This window comes from Leptodactylus fuscus (genome assembly GCF_031893055.1).
Source record: "Leptodactylus fuscus isolate aLepFus1 chromosome 2 unlocalized genomic scaffold, aLepFus1.hap2 SUPER_2_unloc_3, whole genome shotgun sequence".
Classification (NCBI taxonomy): Eukaryota; Metazoa; Chordata; class Amphibia; order Anura; family Leptodactylidae; genus Leptodactylus; species Leptodactylus fuscus.
The window spans coordinates 122699-147192 of NW_027439804.1; the positions used below are offsets into that span (position 1 = coordinate 122699).

Genomic DNA, 24494 nt, shown 5'->3' on the forward strand with positions numbered 1-24494 from the left:
GAGAATGGCATGGCACTGGGGCAGATGAAGGGGGGAAGAACAGCATGACACTGGGGCAGATGGAGGGGGGAGAATGGCATGACACTGGGGCAGATGAAGAGGGGGAGAGAACAGCATGACACTGGGGCAGATGGAGGGGGGAGAATGGCATGACACTGGGGCAGATGAAGGGGGGAAGAACAGCATGACACTAGGGCAGATGAAGGGGGGGAATGGCATGACATTGGGGCAGATGAAGGGGGGAGAACGGCATGACACTGGGGCAGATGAAGGGGGGAGAACGGCATGACACTGGGGCAGAGACGGGGGGGAAATTAAACTGTGGGCAGATAAAGGGGGAGAATGGCATGAAACTGGGACAGAGATAGAGGGGGGGACATGAAACTAGGGGTAGATGAAGGGTGTATATGAAAATGGGGGAGAGATATAATTTATGGGTGACTGTAGGAGGATTATACTGTGTGGAATCACATGAAAATTGAATGAGAATGGGTGGAGTCAACATAAAAGTGGGCAGGGCCTAATTTGTTCCCTCTTTCTAGTCTTCAACAGTTGGGAAGTACAGGTTAGAAGTGCGAGACCCCCAGTAAGTAGGGCCCCGCCAAAGTCAATTGCCCAGGGCCCCGCAAACCCTGGATCCACCACTGGAGATGATAGAAATGTAGTACAGTTACCTCTCCGCTCAGCAGATACATGATAGAAATGTAGTACAGATACCTCTCCGCTCAGCAGATAGATGATAGAAATGTAGTATAGATACCTCTCTGCTCAGCAGATAGATGATAGAAATGTAGTACAGATACCTCTCCGCTCAGCAGATAGATGATAGAAATGTAGTACAGATACCTCTCCGCTCAGCAGATAGATGATAGAAATGTAGTACAGTTACCTCTCCGCTCAGCAGATAGATGATAGAAATGTAGTACAGATACCTCTCCGCTCAGTAGATAGATGATAGAAATGTAGTACAGATACCTCTCCGATCAGCAGGGAGATGATAGAAATGTAGAACAGTTACCTCTCCGCTCAGCAGATAGATGATAGAAATGTAGTACAGATACCTCTCCGCTCAGCAGATAGATGATAGAAATGTAGTACAGATACCTCTCCGCTCAGCAGATAGATGATAGAAATGTAGTACAGATACCTCTCCGCTCAGCAGGGAGATGATAGAAATGTAGTACAGATACCTCTCCGCTCAGCAGATACATGATAGAAATGTAGTACAGATACCTCTCCGCTCAGCAGATAGATGATAGAAATGTAGTACAGTTACCTCTCCGATCAGCAGGGAGATGATAGAAATGTAGTACAGTTACCTCTCCGCTCAGCATATAGATGATAGAAATGTAGTACAGATACCTCTCCGATCAGCAGGGAGATGATAGAAATGTAGTACAGATACCTCTCCGCTCAGCAGATAGATGATAGAAATGTAGTACAGATACCTCTCCGCTCAGCAGATAGATGATAGAAATGTAGTACAGTTACCTCTCCGATCAGCAGGGAGATGATAGAAATGTAGTACAGATACCTCTCCGCTCAGCAGATACATGATAGAAATGTAGTACAGATACCTCTCCGCTCAGCAGGGAGATGATAGAAATGTAGTACAGTTACCTCTCCGCTCAGCATATAGATGATAGAAATGTAGTACAGTTACCTCTCCGATCAGCAGGGAGATGATCAGGGGTGGATCTAGGGCCGGGCAACCCGGGGCCCCGCGGCCGGGACCTAACAAAATGGTCCCGGTCGGCATGTCCCGACTCCAACTGAGCTCAGCGTTAAAGCAGGAGCTGAGCTCACAGCTCCTGCTTTAAACGCCTATGTATTCGGCTCATCGGCGGTAGGACGCCGATGAGCGGAATGCATAGGCATTTAAAGCCGGAGCTGTCACAGCTCAGCTCCTGCTTTAACGCTGAGCTCCGGCATTTGTAGCCGCGATGTGATGACGTCATCTCATCGCGGCTACAATATGTGTATGAGGGAGAGAGCTGCGAGGGAACGAGGAATGGTGAGTGTGTGTGTGTGTGTGTGTGTGAGAGAGAGAGAACGTGAGAACGGCATGACACTGGGGCAGATGGAGGGGGAGAACGGCATGACACTGGGGCAGATGAAGTGGGAGAACAGCATGACACTGGGGCAGAAGAAGGGGGAGAACGGCATGACACTGGGGCAGATGAAGGGGGAGAACGGCATGACACTGGGGCAGATGAAGAGGGGGAGAGAACGGCATGACACTGGGGCAGATGGAGGGGGGAGAATGGCATGACACTGGGGCAGATGGAGGGGGGAGAATGGCATGGCACTGGGGCAGATGAAGGGGGAAGAACAGCATGACACTGGGGCAGATGAAGGGGGGAGAATGGCATGGCACTGGGGCAGATGAAGGGGGGAAGAACAGCATGACACTGGGGCAGATGGAGGGGGGAGAATGGCATGACACTGGGGCAGATGAAGAGGGGGAGAGAACAGCATGACACTGGGGCAGATGGAGGGGGGAGAATGGCATGACACTGGGGCAGATGAAGGGGGGAAGAACAGAATGACACTAGGGCAGATGAAGGGGGGGAATGGCATGACATTGGGGCAGATGAAGGGGGGAGAACGGCATGACACTGGGGCAGATGAAGGGGGGGAGAACGGCATGACACTGGGGCAGAGACGGGGGGGAAATTAAACTGTGGGCAGATAAAGGGGGAGAATGGCATGAAACTGGGACAGAGATAGAGGGGGGGACATGAAACTAGGGGTAGATGAAGGGTGTATATGAAAATGGGGGAGAGATATAATTTATGGGTGACTGTAGGAGGATTATACTGTGTGGAATCACATGAAAATTGAATGAGAATGGGTGGAGTCAACATAAAAGTGGGCGGGGCCTAATTTGTTCCCTCTTTCTAGTCTTCAACAGTTGGGAAGTACAGGTTAGAAGTGCGAGACCCCCAGTAAGTAGGGCCCCGCCAAAGTCAATTGCCCAGGGCCCCGCAAACCCTGGATCCACCACTGGAGATGATAGAAATGTAGTACAGTTACCTCTCCGCTCAGCAGATACATGATAGAAATGTAGTACAGATACCTCTCCGCTCAGCAGATAGATGATAGAAATGTAGTACAGATACCTCTCTGCTCAGCAGATAGATGATAGAAATGTAGTACAGATACCTCTCCGCTCAGCAGATAGATGATAGAAATGTAGTACAGATACCTCTCCGCTCAGCAGATAGATGATAGAAATGTAGTACAGTTACCTCTCCGCTCAGCAGATAGATGATAGAAATGTAGTACAGATACCTCTCCGCTCAGTAGATAGATGATAGAAATGTAGTACAGATACCTCTCCGATCAGCAGGGAGATGATAGAAATGTAGAACAGTTACCTCTCCGCTCAGCAGATAGATGATAGAAATGTAGTACAGATACCTCTCCGCTCAGCAGATAGATGATAGAAATGTAGTACAGATACCTCTCCGCTCAGCAGATAGATGATAGAAATGTAGTACAGTTACCTCTCCGCTCAGCAGATAGATGATAGAAATGTAGTACAGATACCTCTCCGCTCAGCAGATAGATGATAGAAATGTAGTACAGATACCTCTCCGCTCAGCAGATACATGATAGAAATGTAGTACAGATACCTCTCCGCTCAGCAGGGAGATGATAGAAATGTAGTACAGATACCTCTCCGCTCAGCAGATACATGATAGAAATGTAGTACAGATACCTCTCCGCTCAGTAGATAGATGATAGAAATGTAGTACAGATACCTCTCCGCTCAGCAGATAGATGATAGAAATGTAGTACAGATACCTCTCCGCTCAGCAGGGAGATGATAGAAATGTAGTACAGATACCTCTCCGCTCAGCAGATAGATGATAGAAATGTAGAACAGTTACCTCTCTACTCAGCAGATACATGATAGAAATGTAGTACAGATACCTCTCCGCTCAGCAGATAGATGATAGAAATGTAGTACAGATACCTCTCCGCTCATCAGATAGATGATAGAAATGTAGTACAGATACCTCTCCGCTCAGCAGATAGATGATAGAAATGTAGTACAGTTACCTCTCCGCTCAGCAGGGAGATGATAGAAATGTAGTACAGATACCTCTCCGATCAGCAGGGAGATGATAGAAATGTAGTACAGATACCTCTCCGCTCAGCAGATAGATGATAGAAATGTAGAACAGTTACCTCTCCGCTCAGCAGATAGATGATAGAAATGTAGTACAGATACCTCTCCGCTCAGCAGGGAGATGATAGAAATGTAGTACAGTTACCTCTCCGCTCAGCAGATAGATGATAGTAATGTAGTACAGATACCTCTCCGCTCAGCAGATAGATGATAGAAATGTAGTACAGTTACCTCTCCGCTCAGCAGATACATGATAGAAATGTAGTACAGATACCTCTCCGCTCAGCAGATAGATGATAGAAATGTAGTACAGTTACCTCTCCGCTCAGCAGGGAGATGATAGAAATGTAGTACAGTTACCCCTCCGCTCAGCAGATAGATGATAGAAATGTAGTACAGTTACCTCTCCGCTCAGCAGATACATGATAGAAATGTAGTACACATACCTCTCCGCTCAGCAGGTAGATGATCTCCAAGGTGAAGTCTAATATTCTGGTGATCTCAGTCCTGTCCTTGTTCATCCTTGGTGAGTCATTCAAGAAAAGGAGCGTCTGGAGGAGAAGAGGAGGAAACTGGAGGAGCTAATAGTGGATACAGTGGCCACGTGTGACATAAAGATATATGTGCGACGCTTTTCAGTTGTTTCTATGGAGATTGATGTCCCCTTGCCTGAAGATTTCTCCACATCCCTGTAGTAGACGTCTCCTCCGTTTATAATGGGTATAAAGTTACTGGAATTGGGATGAGATAGGGATGATCAAAACTGGTACAGAATTGATATAATATTGCTGTGTCCTGAGACTGCTGATTCTACTTCTGGGCCATAAGAAGACAAATGCGGCTCCTCAGACTGTGATTTGCACAGCAAAACACTCAACACGCCCTGCCGCCTCCAACTCGAGAATATCCACTAAATCAGCTTCATCCTCAACCCAGAAACCACAAAAATGCTCATTTACACCCCCACAATCCCCCACTTACACTATAACCATGGCCTCTCTGAAAATACTCCCACCCCCTCCAGTCCACTTTAACTGTGCTGCTCACTGAATACACTGCTACACCTGTCCCCTCTATATATCTCTGACCTCATCTTCACCTGTCCTCTCCATATATCTCTGACCACACCTGTCCCCTCCATATATCTCTGACCTCATCCTCACCTGTCCTCTCCATATATCTCTGACCTCATCTTCACCTGTCCTCTCCATATATCTCTGACCTCATCCTCACCTGTCCCCTCCATATATCTCTGACCTCATCTTCACCTGTCCTCTCCATATATCTCTGACCTCATCCTCACCTGTCCCCTCCATATATCTCTGACCTCATCTTCACCTGTCCTCTCCATATATCTCTGACCTCATCCTCACCTGTCCCCTCCATATATCTCTGACCTCATCCTCACCTGTCCTCTCCATATATCTCTGACCACACCTGTCCCCTCCATATATCTCTGACCTCATCCACACCTGTCCTCTCCATATATCTCTGACCACACCTGTCCTCTCCATATATCTCTGACCTCATCCACGCCTGTACCAACCATATATCTCTGACCTCATCCACACTTGTCCCCTCCATATATCTCTGACCACACCTGTCCTCTCCATATATCTCTGACCACACCTGTCCTCTCCATATATCATCTGACCACACCTGTCCTCTCAATATATCTCTGACCACACGTGTCCCCCTCCATATATCTCTGACCAGTGGCGGATCCAGGGTTTGCGGGGCCCTGGGCAATTGACTTTGGCGGGGCCCTACTTACTGGGGGTCTCGCACTTCTAACCTGTACTTCCCAACTGTTGAAGACCAGAAAGAGGGAACAAAACGTAAATGCAACGTAAACGCAAATTAGGCCCCACCCACTTTTATGTTGACTCCACCCATTCTCATTCAATTTTCATTTGATTCCACACAGTATAATCCTCCTACAGTCACCCGTACATTATATCTCTCCCCCATTTTCATATACACCCTTCATCTACCCCTAGTTTCATGTCCCCCCCTCTATCTCTGTCCCCAGTGTCATGCCGTTCTCCCCCCTTCATCTGCCCCAGTGTCATGCCGTTCTCCCCCCTTCATGTTCCCCAATGTCATGCCATTCCCCCCTTCATCTGCCCTAGTGTCATGCCGTTCTCCCCTCCTCCATCTGCCCCAGTGTCATGCCGTTCTCCCCCCCTCCATCTGGCCAAGTGTCATGCCGTTCTCCCCCCTCCATCTGCCCCAGTGTCATGCCGTTCTCCCCCTCCATCTACCCCAGTGTCATGCCGTTCTCCCCCTCCATCTGCCCCAGTGTCATGCCGTTCTCCCCCCTCCATCTGCCCCAGTGTCATGCTGTTCTCTCCCCCTCTATCTGCCCTAGTGTCATGCCATTCTCCCCCCTCCATCTGCCCCAGTGTCATGCCATTCTCCCCCTCCATCTGCCCCAGTGTCATGCTGTTCTTCCCCCCTTCATCTGCCCCAGTGCCATGCCATTCTCCCCCCTCCATCTGCCCTAGTGTCATTCTGTTCTTCCCCCCTTCATCTGCCCCAGTGTCATGCCATTCTCCCCCCTCCATCTGCCCCAGTGTCATGCTGTTCTCTCCCCCTCTATCTGCCCCAGTGTCATGTCATTCTCCCCCCTCCATCTACCCCAGTGTCATGCCATTCTCCCCCCTCCATCTGCCCCAGTGTCATGCCATTCTCCCCCCTCCATCTGCCCCAGTGTCATGCTGTTCTTCCCCCCTTCATCTGCCCCAGTGCCATGCCATTCTCCCCCCTCCATCTGCCCCAGTGTCATGCCATTCTCCCCCCTCCATCTGCCCCAGTGTCATGCTGTTCTCTCCCCCTCTTCATCTGCCCCAGTGTCATGCCGTTCTCCCCCTTCATCTGCCCCAGTGTCATGCTGTTCTCCCACTTCATCTGCCCCAGTGTCATGCCGTTCTCCCCCTTCATCTGCCCCAGTGTCATGCTGTTCTCCCACTTCATCTGCCCCAGTGTCATGCCGTTCTCCCCCTCCATCTGCCCCAGTGTCATGCCGTTCTCACGTTCTCTCTCTCTCACACACACACACACACACACACACTCACCATTCCTCGTTCCCTCGCAGCTCTCTCCCTCATACACATATTGTAGCCGCGATGAGATGACGTCATCACATCGCGGCTACAAATGCCGGAGCTCAACGTTAAAGCAGGAGCTGAGCTATGACAGCTCCGGCTTTAAATGCCTATGCATTCCGCTCATCGGCGTCCTACCGCCGATGAGCCGAATACATAGGCGTTTAAAGCAGGAGCTGTGAGCTCAGCTCCTGCTTTAACGCTGAGCTCAGTTGGAGTCGGGACATGCCGACCGGGACCATTTTGTTAGGTCCCGGCCGCGCCGCGGGGCCCCGCTAAGTGCGGGGCCCCGGGCGGTTGCCCAGCTCGCCCGGCCCTGGATCCGCCCCTCTCTCTGACCACACCTGTCCTCTCCATATATATCTGATGTCATCCTCATCTGTCCCCTCCATATTTCTCTGACCAAATCTACACCTGTCCCTTCCATATATCTCTGACCTCATCCTCACCTGTCCTCTCCATATATCTCTGACCTCATCCTCACCTGTCCTCTCCATATATTTCTGACCTCATCCTCACCTGTCCCCTCCATATATCTCTGAACTCATCCTCAAGTGTCCTCTCCATATACAGTCCTATGAAAAAGTGTGGGCACCCCTATTAATCTTTCAAATTTTGGTTTAATGCATATTGCACATTTTCTGTTAGTACAATAAACCTCATTTCAATCCTGAAATATTACTGTGTCCATCAGTTATTAGATATATCAAACTGAAATGGCTGCTGCAAACACCAAAATATTTAGAACTAAAAATGATTAAGATTAATAGGGGTGCCCAAACTTTTTCATAGGACTGTATCTTTGACCTCATCCTCACATATATCCATATATCTGACCTCATCCACACCTGTCCTCTCCATATATCTCTGACCTCATCCACGCCTGTACCAACCATATATCTCTGACCTCATCCACACCTGTCCCCTCAATATATCTCTGACCACACCTGTCCCCTCCATATATCTGTGACCTCATCCTCACCTGTCCTCTACATATATCTCTGACCTCAACCTCACCTGTCTTCTCCATATATCTCCGACCACACCTGTCCCCTCCATATATACAGTCCTATGAAAAAGTTTGGGCACCCCTATTAATCTTAATCATTTTTAGTTCTAAATATTTTGGTATTTGCAGCAGCCATTTCAGTTTGATATATCTAATAACTGATGGACACAGTAATATTTCAGGATTGAAATGAGGTTTATTGTACTAACAGAAAATGCGCAATATGCATTAAACCAAAATTTGACAGGTGCAAAAGTATGGGCACCTCAACAGAAAAGTGACATTAATGTTTAGTAGATCCTCCTTTTGCAATGATAACAGCCTCTAGTCGCTTCTTGTAGCTTTTAATCAGTTCCTGGATGAATATATCCATATAATGGATCCATATATCTCTGACCTCATCCTCACCTGTCCTTTCCATATATCTCTGACCTCATCCTCACCTGTCCTCTCCATATATCTCTGACCTCATCCTCACCTGTCCTCTCTATATATCTCTGACCTCATCCTCACCTGTCCTCTCCATATATCTCTGACCTCATGCACACCTGTCCTCTCCATATATCTCTGACCTCATCCTCACCTGTCCCTTCCATATATCTCTGACCACACCTGTCCTTTCCATATATCTCTGACCTCATCCTCACCTGTCCTCTCCATATATCTCTGACCTCATCCTCACCTGTCCCCACCATATATCTCTGACCACACCTGTCCTTTCCATATATCTCTGACCTCATCCTCACCTGTCCTCTCCATATATCTCTGACCACACCTGTCCATTCCATATATCTCTGACCACACCTGTTCTCTCCATATATCTCTGACCTCATCCACACCTGTCCCCTCCATATATCTCTGACCACACCTGTCCCCTCCATATATCTCTGACCTCATCCTCACCTGTCCTCTCCATATATCTCTGACCTCATCCTCACCTGTCCTCTCCATATATCTCTGACCACATCCTCACCTGTCCATTCCATATATCTCTGACCACACCTGTCCTCTCCATATATCTCTGACCTCATCCTCACCTGTCCTCTCCATATATCTCTGACCTCATCCACACCTGTCCTCTCCATATATCTTTGACCTCATCCTCACCTGTCCTCTCCATATATCTCTGACCACACCTGTCCTCTCCATATATCTCTGACCTCATCCTCACCTGTCCTCTCCATATATCTCTGACCTCATCCACACCTGTCCCCTCCATATATCTCTGACCACACCTGTCCTCTACATATATCTCTGACCTCATTCTCACCTGTCCCCTCCATATATCTCTGACCTCATCCTCACCTGTCCTCTCTATATATCTCTGACCTCATCCTCACCTGTCCTCTCCATATATCTCTGACCTCATCCACACCTGTCCCCTCCATATATCTCTGACCTCATCCACACCTGTCCCTTCCATATATCTCTGACCACACCTGTCCTCTCCATATATCTCTGACCTCATCCTCACCTGTCCCTTCCATATATCTCTGACCACACCTGTCCCCACCATATATCTCTGACCACACCTGTCCTCTCCATATATCTCTGACCTCATCCTCACCTGTCCTCTCCATATATCTCTGACCACACCTGTCCTCTCCATATATCTCTGACCACACCTGTCCATTCCATATATCTCTGACCACACCTGTCCTCTCCATATATCTCTGACCTCATCCTCACCTGTCCTCTCTATATATCTCTGACCTCATCCTCACCTGTCCTCTCCATATATCTCTGACCTCATCCACACCTGTCCCCTCCATATATCTCTGACCACACCTGTCCTCTACATATATCTCTGACCACACCTGTCCTCTCCATATATCTCTGACCTCATCCTCACCTGTCCTCTCCATATATCTCTGACCTCATCCACACCTGTCCCCTCCATATATCTCGGACCTCATCCACACCTGTCCCCTCCATATATCTCTGACCACACCTGTCCTCTCCATATATCTCTGACCTCATCCACACCTGTTCCCTCCATATATCTCTGACCTCCTCACCTGTCCTCTCCATATATCTCTGACCTCATCCACACCTGTCCCCTCCATATATCTCTGACCACACCTGTCCTCTCCATATATCTCTGACCTCATCCACACCTGTTCCCTCCATATATCTCTGACCTCCTCACCTGTCCTCTCCATATATCTCTGACCACACCTGTCCTCTACATATATCTCTGACCTCATCCACACCTGTTCCCTCCATATATCTCTGACCTCATCCACACCTGTCCCCTCCATATATCTCTGACCTCCTCACCTGTCCTCTCCATATATCTCTGACCACACCTGTCCTCTACATAAATCTCTGACCACACCTGTCCTCTCCATATATCTCTGACCTCATCCTCACCTGTCCTCTCCATATATCTCTGACCTCATCCACACCTGTCCCCTCCATATATCTCTGACCTCATCCTCACCTGTCCCCTCCATATATCTCTGACCACACCTGTCCTCTCCATATATCTCTGACCTCATCCACACCTGTCCCCTCCATATATCTCTGACCTCATCCACACCTGTCCCCTCCATATATCTCTGACCTCATCCACACCTGTCCCCTCCATATATCTCTGACCTCATCCTCACCTGTCCCCTCCATATATCTCTGACCACACCTGTCCTCTCCATATATCTCTGACCTCATCCACACCTGTCCCCTCCATATATCTCTGACCTCATCCACACCTGTCCCCTCCATATATCTCTGACCTCCTCACCTGTCCTCTCCATATATCTCTGACCACACCTGTCCTCTACATATATCCCTGACCTTCTTTCTCCATCTTTGAGGTAGCTTGTTAAAAGTAAAACCCATTTCCCTACAATCTGAAGCCTTTCTGTTACCTCATCCCCAGAAACTACAGGAAATCCGCCTGGTGTAATCTTACCTAATAGCGGGAGTCACGGAGCGAGTGCTGGGAACGTCACTGCTGTATATACAGTATATAGATGTGTGTGTGCTGTGGTGATGACATGAGAGGCGGAGCTGAGTGATAGTGACTGAAGGACCTGTGATGATGTCACTATCATGTGACCAGGACATGAGGGGCGGCGCTCAGGAGAAGGATGAAGGACCTGTGATGATGTCACTATCATGTGACCAGGACATATATGTGTGTGTGAAGCATTAAAGTGTTGTCAGAGCAACTCAGAACATTGGCAGAGATGTGGGGACATAAATCTGGGGGCAGAGATGGGGGACATGAATCTGGGCCAGAGATGGAGGGGACATGAATCTGGGGGCAGAGATGGAGGGGACATGAATCTGGGCCAGAGATGGAGGGGACATGAATCTGGGGGCAGAGATGGAGGGAACATGAATCTGGGGGCAGAGATGGAGGGGACATGAATCTGGGCCAGAGATGGAGGGGACATGAATCTGGGGGCAGAGATGGAGGGGACATGAATCTGGGCCAGAGATGGAGGGGACATGAATCTGGGGGCAGAGATGGAGGGAACATGAATCTGGGGGCAGAGATGGAGGGACATGAATCTGGGGGCAGAGATGGAGGGACAGGAATCTGGGGGCAGAGATGTGGGACATGAATCTGGGGGCAGAGATGTGGGGACATGAATCTGGGGGCAGAGATGGAGGGAACATGAATCTGGGGGCAGAGATGGAGGGACATGAATCTGGGCCAGAGATGGAGGGGACATGAATCTGGGGGCAGAGATGGAGGGGACATGAATCTGGGCCAGAGATGGAGGGGACATGAATCTGGGGGCAGAGATGGAGGGAACATGAATCTGGGGGCAGAGATGGAGGGGACATGAATCTGGGGGGAGAGATGGAGGGGACATGAATCTGGGGGCAGAGATGGCGTGGACATGAATCTGGGGGCAGAAATGGAGGGGACATGAATCTGGGGGCAGTGATGCAGGGGACATGAATCTGGGGGCAGAGATGTGGGGACATGAATCTGGGGGCAGAGATGGAGGGGACATGAATCAGGGGGCAGATGAAGGAGAGGACGGCATGACACTGGGGGCAGAGATGGAGGGACATGAATCTGGGGGAAGAGATGGAGGGGACATGAATCTGGGGGCAGAGATGGAGGGACATGAATCTGGGGGCAGAGATGGAGGGGACATGAATCTGGGGGCAGATGAAGGAGAGGACGGCATGACACTGGGGGCAGAGATGGAGGGACATGAATCTGGGGGAAGAGATGGGGGACATGAATCTGGGGACAGAGATGGAGGGACATGAATCTGGGGACAGAGATGGAGGGACATGAAAGTGGGGGCAGAGATGGGGGACAAGAATCTGGGGACAGAGATGGAGGGACATGAAAGTGGGGGCAGAGATGGGGGACAAGAATCTGGGGGCAGAGATGGGGGACATGAATCTGGGGTCAGAGATGGAGGGACATGAAACTGGGGGCAGAGATGGAGGGGGGACATGAAACTGGGGGCAGATGAAGGGTGTATATGAAACTGGGGGAGAGATAGAGGGGGGACATATAATTTATGGGTGACTGTAGGAGGATTATACTGTGTGCGAGCACAAGAAAAATTAATGAGTGGGCAAATTCAACACAAAAGTGGGCGGGGCTAAATTTGCCACACATTTTGTCCCTCTTTCGGTTCTTCAAAAGATGGGAGGTATGCGCATGTGCAGTACGCTCCTGTAGTTCTCCGTACGCTCCTGTAGTTCTCTGTATGCTCCTGTAGTTCTCCGTACGCTCCTGTAGTTCTCTGTATGCTCCTGTAGTTCTCCGTATGCTTCTGTAGTTCTCCGTACGCTCCTGTAGTTCTCTGTATGCTCCTGTAGTTCTCCGTACGCTCCTGTAGTTCTCCATATGCTCCTGTAGTTCTCCGTACGCTCCTGTAGTTCTCTGTATGCTCCTGTAGTTCTCCGTATGCTCCTGTAGTTCTCCATATGCTCCTGTAGTTCTCCATACGCTCCTGTAGTTCTCCGTAGAACTACAGGAGCGTAATGCACATGCGCGCAAGAGCGGAGTGTGACTCCAGCAAGAAGAAGATTACAGCAGAGGTGGTTGCTGTTGAAGATGGGGGCGTCGCTGGAGAGAGCTCTCTGGCAGTATTGGGGATGCCCCAGTGCCGCGAGAGAACTCATTTGCATACCGGTAAAAAACGGTATTTCTAAAGGTAAGAGACAAATAGACTTTCTAAAGGCTATTCCGCGTCTTAAGGAAAAAAGATTTTTAATGGTAGAATGCCTTTAAACGTGATGAAGTCCCTGCTCATTACGATGGCAGCACGCCTGGACCAAACTCTCACCTACATAGCCACAGGTCCAACAGTCATGACCTCATCCCTCTGCAGGACAGCTCATTATAAGGTTTATCCACCGAAGATGACACCACTGACTATCAGTAGCTGGAATATCCAAGGGCTGAACGCCTCAGCCTTTGGATCCAAACCAAACGATCCAGACTTTATAGACAGACTAAAAAACATAGACATCCAAATCCTCCTAGAGACATGGACCCGGGCAGATGACGAGTCCCTAACACCCATGGGCTACAAGGAATTCTCCGTGTCCGCCCAAAAAAAACAAAACCACCAAACATGGCCGCCACTCAGGAGGCATACTAATATGGTTTAAGGAGGAGCTCAAAGAACACGTAAAAGCTACCAAACGTGGAACCAATCACATATGGATAAAAATAAGCAACTCCATCCTGCAAGACATCTGTCTTTGCGCAGTATACATCCCCCCCACCAGGGTCCCCCTACCACCACCCCGACACCTACAGTATGAGGTCCTACAAAGGGAAGCCGCCCAATTCCAACCCAAAGGTAGAGTACTAATATGCAGAGACCTCAACGCAAGGACAGGCACAGAGATAGACTACCTGCCCCCTGACGACAACCCACATACCCACGGAAGTGAGATCCACCACCCAGAACCCACACAAATCTGGGGTGACCTCAACACCAGGACAAGCACAGAGAAGGACTATCTGTCCTCTGATGTAAACTTGTATATCCTGGGAGGCGAGGTCCACCACCTGGAGTCTGCACAGATAAGAAGTAACAGCCAGGACAGAATCATCAACAAGAGCGGGAGACAACTGCTGAACTGCTGCTGGAGCCTAGGACTATACATAATGAATGGACTTATCTGAGGCGACTCCATAGGACGCTTCACACTAAACTCCCAAATGGGCAACAGCGTGGTGGACTACGTCATTACAGACAGAGACATAGAGGACTTCACAATCGCCCCTGATTCTCATCTATCAGATCACAACCAGATCCTGCTATACATGAGATCCATAGATAATGCAAGCCGGCTGGCTGTATAAGCCAGCCGGATATTGAGTGGCCGTGTGACCTATGCCCTTCCCCTCAAGGTTTTTTTTTTTCCATTCATTGGTGGCCCCGGGGAGGGGGGCGGGGCCGCCCACAGGAGTATCCAGGGCAGCACTGGGCGGGGAACTTCCTTTTGAATCCCGGCCAGAGCTGACAAAGCAACCCCGAACCCACCCACCCCTAAACCGAACCGCTAAGTCATTTTCTTTTCATTTATGATTGTGCCCCTCTTTCCTTGGATGCCTTTTCTTGAAGAGTAAAATATAACAGGTTATGGACTCTAGAATTTTAGGGACACATTGATCCAGGGTTTTTCATACTGACTGCCAGATTTGGAGTGGGGAAGGAATTTTCCCCCTGAAATAGGGCAAATTGGCATGAGCCTCATGGGGTTTTTTCGCCTTCCTCTGGATCAACACTGTAGCGTTTTGTAAGGAATAATGTCCTTATCCAACCTCATTGACTATGTAACTATGTGCCGTGCAGATAAAAGTTTTGTTTGTTTCTTCTTTCTGTTAGCAAATGACATGCTGTGAATATATATTTGCATTAAAATTGTTGTCACAGCAGACATAGTAGCAGGACCTTGGCCCCCTTTCTCAGCGATGTAGAGTACCAGCGACGTGCCCCACCGGGGGGCTCACACCAAAACGTTCGCTGAGGAGGAGGGGAACAGGGGTTACTGCTTATGTCAGATAATATATATTTAATAAAGCTGTGGCCAACCCCACCCATTCAAAGGTAACTTGGTCCGTATTTATGTGAAGATCACACACAAGGGGTTTAGTAGAGGGGAAGGGGGGTTTTGGTTTGGTCTCGATAAAGGCTCAAATACGGCCGGTCAACACCTACACAGGAGCCCCAACAATCCGGCCTCTACAACCTACCATGACACTTCAAATGGGCCAACCACCAGGCCATAGACTATACCAACGCAACCAACCGACCCGAAATCAAGACACTGCTCACAAACTTCCATACAAACACCTATCAGCCAGACCAACAGGGAGTCACCAGAGCTGTGAAGGATCTCAAGTACATCCTACAGACCACAGCAGAACTAGCAGGCCTGAAACCAACCAAACCAATAAGACAAACCAACAAACAGTCCCACAAATGGTTCGACAGCGACTGCAGAGCACTACGCCATACCCTAAGAACAGCCTCCAACCAAAAACACAGGGACCCCAACAACAAGGAGGTGAGGGAAGCCTACAACAATCTATGCAAGCAATACAAGGGCACCCTCAGAGAGAAGAAACAGAGGGACCTCTCCCACAAAATACAGCAACTAGAGGACTCCCTCCAGGACAGCTCATTCTGGGAGACCTGGCACCACATGGGCACAAAGCCCAAGAAAAACTCTCTCCACATCCAAAATGGCAATATCTGGCTCAACTCAGACCCCTCCCACACTCCTTTTTTGGCTGAAGGAATTCCTACATCTACGCACTATGGAACATTTAATGGCCCAGCTTTACCCTGATGAAGGGTATCATCGTCAGACTTGGCTGCTCTGGGACTACTTCTATTATCCCGCGACTTCCGATCCCTCTTTCCCTCTGTACCCCTGTGAGAATGCTGTCTCTTTGTGTCCTTGAGTCTTGTGTACCTATTTCTTTGCATTTATTGATACTGTTGCTTGACAATTTTCTGTTATATGCTTTTGTATATTTTGACTCTGCTGCGTCAGAGTTTATGCCTGCCCCCCTTACCCCCCCCCCCTCCCCTGGCCCCCTCCAGACCCTGGTCTTTTTCCCTTCCCTCCCCCCATTGCCCTTTTCCCCTTTGTTGTAAGATTTTTTTCGAAAAATCTTCAATAAACTTTAATGTTTAAAAAAAAAAAGAATAGTGTCAGCCATCTTCGTCTCATTTTCGTTTTGGAGTGATAGGGAGAGCTTGGTCTCAGGGCGATACACTGATATTAGCTTTAGTTAGGTAGGAAATAACAGATCTTTACAGAGCTAAATATAAAATCAAAATGCAAATCATGCAGCGTAGCAGCAGGGGACGAGGACGTGGATATTCAGCTGGGTATCCACTCCACAGTCCAGGTACTGGAGAAGGGCTGCCAGCAGTGCCCTTCATCAGTAGCAGCAGGAGATGTGTGCTAGGATGTGGATACCCAGCTGTATATCCACTCCACAGTCCAGGTACTGGAGAAGGGCTGCCAGCAATGCCCCTCATCAGTAGCAGCAGGGGACGTGGGCGAGGACGTGGATATCCAGCTGGGTATCCAGTCCAGGCACTGGAGAGAAGCTGCCAACACCCAATTTACTCTTCCTCCTCATCCTCCTCCTACAACCCCAGCCCCTACTCCTGAATGTGATAATACATTTTTTTATTTTTTTTTATTAAAAAAAAAAAAAAAAATCCTGTATACCCCCCCAGAGGGTTGCAACTCAATTTTTTAGGGCTCCAGCCCAAGGGCCTGCCAAATAATTTTTTAGGGCTCACACTCGAGGGCCTGAAATCTAATTTTTTAGGGGTCAACCCAAGGGCCAAAAAATGAAACACTGCTGTTGCAAGGCTCTAGTCACCTCAAGGGACAAAAACTCCGCTTTTTAAAGACACTACTCACTCCAAGGGCCAAAAGCACTGTATTTTAAAGGCTGTACTCACTCCAAGGGACGATCACTAAATCTCTGCTGTGTAAAGGCTCCACTCACCCAAAGAACCAACAAATCTCTGCAGGAAGAGGCTGGACTAAGTGACAGGGCCTAAATCTCTGCAGGAAGAGGCTGAAGTCACCTGAAGGGCCTCAATCTCTGCAGGAAGAGGCTGAAGTCACCTGAAGGGCCTCAATCTCTGCAGGAAGAGGCTGAAGTCACCTGAGGGGCCCCAATCTCTGCAGGAAGAGGCTGAAGTCACCTGAGGGGCCCCAATCTCTGCAGGAAGAGGCTGAAGTCACCTGAGGGGCCCCAATCTCTGCAGGAAGAGGCTGAAGTCACCTGAGGGGCCCCAATCTCTGCAGGAAGAGGCTGAAGTCACCTGAGGGGCCCCAATCTCTGCAGGAAGAGGCTGAAGTCACCTGAGGGGCCCCAATCTCTGCAGGAAGAGGCTGAAGTCACCTGAAGGGCCCCAATCTCTGCTGGGCCTCAGCTTAAGGGCCTGGAACTTCATTTGGAAGGGCTCATGTGAAGGGCCATAAAAGTGAATTTTGGAAGGTCTCCCCACATCACACATACACATATACATATATACACATCACACACATCCACAATGACAGGTCAGGGGGGGACTGAAGGATTTCCCATTGTCTATTCCATCTGTGGTTGTGATGGGGAACGTGATATAAAGGGGGGCTTGGTAATGTTTGTGGAGCTTACATTGGGGTTTGTGTCCCTCCATTTGGGGAGTAAAGAAGGTTTCCAGGTATTTCCCCCCACTTTGATAGAGGTTGTAGTGAGTGTGTATAGTGTGTAGTTGTTAGGCTGTGATAGTGGGGTAATAGAGGGGCTTTGGGGTGTTAGATGCCTCCAGACATGCTCCCATTTTCTCCCATAGACTATAATGGGGTTCCATATTCCTTCCAATAGTCCAATATTGAGGTGATATTCGGAACGAATAACGAACATCGAATATTTTACTGTTCGCTCATCTCTAGTGTTAACCCTTTATGATCACCATATCGCGGAGCACAGTTTGGGAAACGCTGCAGGATGGTTTTGAACACCCCGCCTCTACTGGTCACATGATGCTGACATCATCACAGGTCCTTCCTCCTTCTCCTCTCCTGAGCTCCGCCCCCATGTACTGGTCACATGATGCTGACATCATCACAGGTCCTTCCTCCTTCTCCTCTCCTGAGCTCCGCCCCCATGTACTGGTCACATGATGCTGACATCATCACAGGTCCTTCAGCTCTTGCAGGTCCTGCTCTGCAGTCAGTGCTGTTGTCTTGTTCTCACTGTTATCAGCCATTCTCCCAGGCTATAGATATATATACTGTATATGCAGCAGTGGCTCGCTGGCTGCTCCCAGGACACGTGCACACCTGCAGATTTATGATCTAAGTGGCCGCGTGACTCCTGGAATTTGGTAAGTTTCCCTCAGGTTGATTTTGTGCAGTTTTGAGGCCATTTCTATTATTACAGCTGTGAAGAGAGTCATGTGACATGTGGCTGTTACCGGTGATATTCCAGGGATATTCCTATTACCACTATAAAGGGTTAACTCTGTATCAGAAATCCCGCCCACAACAACCATCTGCCCGCCCACATCCTGCGCAATCTGCCCCTCTATAACCTGTAGATAGGACACTATATACAATCTGCCCCTCTATAACCTGTAGATAGGACACTATATACAATCTGCTCCTCTATAACCTGTAGATAGGACACTATATACAATCTGCTCCTCTATAACCTGTAGATAGGACACTATACACAATCTGCTCCTCTATAACCTGTAGATAGGACACTATATACAATCTGCTCTATAACCTGTAGATAGGACACTATATACAATCTGCTCCTCTATAACCTGTAGATAGGACACTATATACAATCTGCCCCTCTATAACCTGTAGATAGGACACTATATACAATCTGCTCCTCTATAACCTGTAGATAGGACACTATATACAATCTGCTCCTCTATAACCTGTAGATAGGACACTATACACAATCTGCTCCTCTATAACCTGTAGATAGGACACTATATACAATCTGCTCTATAACCTGTAGATAGGACACTATATACAATCTGCTCCTCTATAACCTGTAGATAGGACACTATATACAATCTGCCCCTCTATAACCTGTAGATAGGACACTATATACAATCTGCTCCTCTATAACCTGTAGATAGGACACTATATACAATCTGCCCCTCTATAACCTGTAGATAGGACACTATATACAATCTGCCCCTCTATAACCTGTAGATAGGACACTATATACAATCTGCTCCTCTATAACCTGTAGATAGGACACTATATACAATCTGCTCCTCTATAACCTGTAGATAGGACACTATATACAATCTGCTCCTCTATAACCTGTAGATAGGACACTATATACAATCTGCTCCTCTATAACCTGTAGATAGGACACTATATACAATCTGCTCCTCTATAACCTGTAGATAGGACACTATATACAATCTGCTCCTCTATAACCTGTAGATAGGACACTATATACAATCTGCTCCTCTATAACCTGTAGATAGGACACTATATACAATCTGCCCCTCTATAACCTGTAGATAGGACACTATATACAATCTGCCCCTCTATAACCTGTAGATAGGACACTATATACAATCTGCTCCTCTATAACCTGTAGATAGGACACTATATACAATCTGCCCCTCTATAACCTGTAGATAGGACACTATATACAATCTGCCCCTCTATAACCTGTAGATAGGACACTATATACAATCTGCTCCTCTATAACCTGTAGATAGGACACTATATACAATCTGCTCCTCTATAACCTGTAGATAGGACACTATATACAATCTGCTCCTCTATAACCTGTAGATAGGACACTATATACAATCTGCTCCTCTATAACCTGTAGATAGGACACTATATACAATCTGCTCCTCTATAACCTGTAGATAGGACACTATATACAATCTGCTCCTCTATAACCTGTAGATAGGACACTATATACAATCTGCTCCTCTATAACCTGTAGATAGGACACTATATACAATCTGCTCCTCTATAACCTGTAGATAGGACACTATATACAATCTGCTCCTCTATAACCTGTAGATAGGACACTATATACAATCTGCTGCTCTATAACCTGTAGATAGGACACTATATACAATCTGCTCCTCTATAACCTGTAGATAGGACACTATATACAATCTGCTCCTCTATAACCTGTAGATAGGACACTATATACAATCTGCTCCTCTATAACCTGTAGATAGGACACTATATACAATCTGCTCCTCTATAACCTGTAGATAGGACACTATATACAATCTGCTGCTCTATAACCTGTAGATAGGACACTATATACAATCTGCTCCTCTATAACCTGTAGATAGGACACTATATACAATCTGCTGCTCTATAACCTGTAGATAGGACACTATATACAATCTGCTGCTCTATAACCTGTAGATAGGACACTATATACAATCTGCTCCTCTATAACCTGTAGATAGGACACTATATACAATCTGCTCCTCTATAACCTGTAGATGGGACACTATATACAATCTGCTCCTCTATAACCTGTAGATGGGACACTATATACAATCTGCCCCTCTATAACCTGTAGATGGGACACTATATACAATCTGCCCCTCTATAACCTGTAGATGGGACACTATATACAATCTGCTCCTCTATAACCTGTAGATAGGACACTATATACAATCTGCTCTATAACCTGTAGATAGGACACTATATACAATCTGCTCCTCTATAACCTGTAGATAGGACACTATATACAATCTGCCCCTCTATAACCTGTAGATAGGACACTATATACAATCTGCACCTCTATAACCTGTAGATAGGACACTATATACAATCTCCTCCCCTATAACCTGTAGATAGGACACTATATACAATCTGCTCCTCTATAACCTGTAGATAGGACACTATATACAATCTGCTCTATAACCTATAGATAGGACACTATATACAATCTGCTCTATATCCTGTAGATAGGACACTATATACAATCTGCCCCTCTATAACCTGTAGATAGGACACTATATACAATCTGCTCTATAACCTGTAGATAGGACACTATATACACCCTATAGATAGGACACTATATACAATCTGCTCCTCTATAACCTGTAGATAGGACACTATATACAATCTGCTCCTCTATAACCTGTAGATAGGACACTATATACAATCTGCTCCTCTATAACCTGTAGATAGGACACTATATACAATCTGCTCCTCTATAACCTGTAGATAGGACACTATATACAATCTGCTCCTCTATAACCTGTAGATAGGACACTATATACAATCTGCTCCTCTATAACCTGTAGATAGGACACTATATACAATCTGCTCCTCTATAACCTGTAGATAGGACACTATATACAATCTGCTCCTCTATAACCTGTAGATAGGACACTATATACAATCTGCTCCTCTATAACCTGTAGATAGGACACTATATACAATCTGCTCCTCTATACCCTGTAGATAGGACACTATATACAATCTGCTCCTCTATAACCTGTAGATAGGACACTATATACAATCTGCTCCTCTATAACCTGTAGATAGGACACTATATACAATATGCTCTATATCCTGTAGATAGGACACTATATACAATCTGCCCCTCTATAACCTGTAGATAGGACACTATATACAATCTGCTCTATAACCTGTAGATAGGACACTATATACAATCTGCTCCTCTATAACCTGTAGATAGGACACTATATACAATCTGCCCCTCTATAACCTGTAGATAGGACACTATATACAATATGCTCTATAACCTGTAGATAGGACACTATATACAATCTGCTCCTCTATAACCTGTAGATAGGACACTATATACAATCTGCTCTATAACCTGTAGATAGGACACTATATACAATCTGCTCTATAACCTATAGATAGGACACTATATACAATCTGCTCCTCTATACCCTGTAGATAGGACACTATATACAATCTGCTCCTCTATAACCTGTAGATAGGACACTATATACAATCTGCTCCTCTATAACCTGTAGATAGGACACTATATACAATATGCTCTATATCCTGTAGATAGGACACTATATACAATCTGCCCCTCTATAACCTGTAGATAGGACACTATATACAATCTGCCCCTCTATAACCTGTAGATAGGACACTATATACAATCTGCTCTATAACCTGTAGATAGGACACTATATACAATCTGCTCCTCTATAACCTGTAGATAGGACACTATATACAATCTGCTCCTCTATAACCTGTAGATAGGACACTATATACAATCTGCCCCTCTATAACCTGTAGATAGGACACTATATACAATCTGCTCTATAACCTGTAGATAGGACACTATATACAATCTGCTCCTCTATACCCTGTAGATAGGACACTATATACAATCTGCTCCTCTATAACCTGTAGATAGGACACTATATACAATCTGCTGCTCTATAACCTGTAGATAGGACACTATATACAATCTGCTGCTCTATAACCTGTAGATAGGACACTATATACAATCTGCTCCTCTATAACCTGTAGATAGGACACTATATACAATCTGCTCCTCTATAACCTGTAGATAGGACACTATATACAATCTGCTGCTCTATAACCTGTAGATAGGACACTATATACAATCTGCTGCTCTATAACCTGTAGATAGGACACTATATACAATCTGCTCCTCTATAACCTGTAGATAGGACACTATATACAATCTGCTCCTCTATAACCTGTAGATGGGACACTATATACAATCTGCCCCTCTATAACCTGTAGATGGGACACTATATACAATCTGCCCCTCTATAACCTGTAGATAGGACACTATATACAATCTGCTCCTCTATAACCTGTAGATAGGACACTATATACAATCTGCTCTATAACCTGTAGATAGGACACTATACACAATCTGCTCCTCTATAACCTGTAGATAGGACACTATATACAATCTGCTCCTCTATAACCTGTAGATAGGACACTATATACAATCTGCACCTCTATAACCTGTAGATAGGACACTATATACAATCTCCTCCCCTATAACCTGTAGATAGGACACTATATACAATCTGCCCCTCTATAACCTGTAGATAGGACACTATATACAATCTGCTCTATAACCTGTAGATAGGACACTATATACACCCTATAGATAGGACACTATATACAATCTGCTCCCCTATAACCTGTAGATAGGACACTATATACAATCTGCTCCTCTATAACCTGTAGATAGGACACTATATACAATCTGCTCCTCTATAACCTGTAGATAGGACACTATATACAATCTGCTCCTCTATAACCTGTAGATAGGACACTATATACAATCTGCTGCTCTATAACCTGTAGATAGGACACTATATACAATCTGCTCCTCTATAACCTGTAGATAGGACACTATATACAATCTGCTCCTCTATAACCTGTAGATAGGACACTATATACAATCTGCTCCTCTATAACCTGTAGATAGGACACTATATACAATCTGCCCCTCTATAACCTGTAGATGGGACACTATATACAATCTGCCCCTCTATAACCTGTAGATAGGACACTATATACAATCTGCCCCTCTATAACCTGTAGATAGGACACTATATACAATCTGCTCCTCTATAACCTGTAGATAGGACACTATATACAATCTGCTCTATAACCTTTAGATAGGACACTATACACAATCTGCTCCTCTATAACCTGTAGATAGGACACTATATACAATCTGCTCTATAACCTGTAGATAGGACACTATATAACAATCTGCTCCTCTATAACCTGTAGATAGGACACTATATACAATCTGCCCCTCTATAACCTGTAGATAGGACACTATATACAATCTGCACCTCTATAACCTGTAGATAGGACACTATATACAATCTCCTCCCCTATAACCTGTAGATAGGACACTATATACAATCTGCTCCTCTATAACCTGTAGATAGGACACTATATACAATCTGCTCTATAACCTATAGATAGGACACTATATACAATCTGCTCTATATCCTGTAGATAGGACACTATATACAATCTGCCCCTCTATAACCTGTAGATAGGACACTATATACAATCTGCTCTATAACCTGTAGATAGGACACTATATACACCCTATAGATAGGACACTATATACAATCTGCTCCCCTATAACCTGTAGATAGGACACTATATACAATCTGCTCCTCTATAACCTGTAGATAGGACACTATATACAATCTGCTCCTCTATAACCTGTAGATAGGACACTATATACAATCTGCTC

At 46.5% G+C, this 24494-nt stretch overlaps 2 protein-coding genes across 3 annotated transcripts in view; one reads left to right on the forward strand and one right to left on the reverse strand.

The window, feature by feature from the left end:
* LOC142186339 (uncharacterized) overlaps positions 1-11249 on the reverse strand; it is a 28815-nt gene extending 17566 nt beyond the window's left edge. The window contains exons 1-2 of the mRNA XM_075261167.1: positions 11169-11249; positions 4585-4689 (exon numbers count right to left, since the gene is read on the reverse strand). Of these exons, the coding sequence (XP_075117268.1) occupies positions 4585-4659 (75 nt within the window). The 5' untranslated portion in view covers positions 4660-4689; positions 11169-11249. The remainder of the gene's footprint in view (positions 1-4584; positions 4690-11168) is intronic.
* The window catches only part of LOC142186338 (uncharacterized), a 252710-nt gene that overhangs the window by 108857 nt on the left and 119359 nt on the right, over positions 1-24494 (forward strand). Inside the window, exon 1 of one of the 2 annotated variants that reach the window (XM_075261166.1) lies at positions 18438-18603. The exons of the other annotated variant lie outside the window; for it this stretch is intronic. The gene's annotated coding sequence lies outside the window, so the exon portion shown is untranslated. Of the gene's footprint in view, positions 1-18437; positions 18604-24494 lie in introns of those variants that run through there. 2 annotated transcript variants of the gene reach the window in all.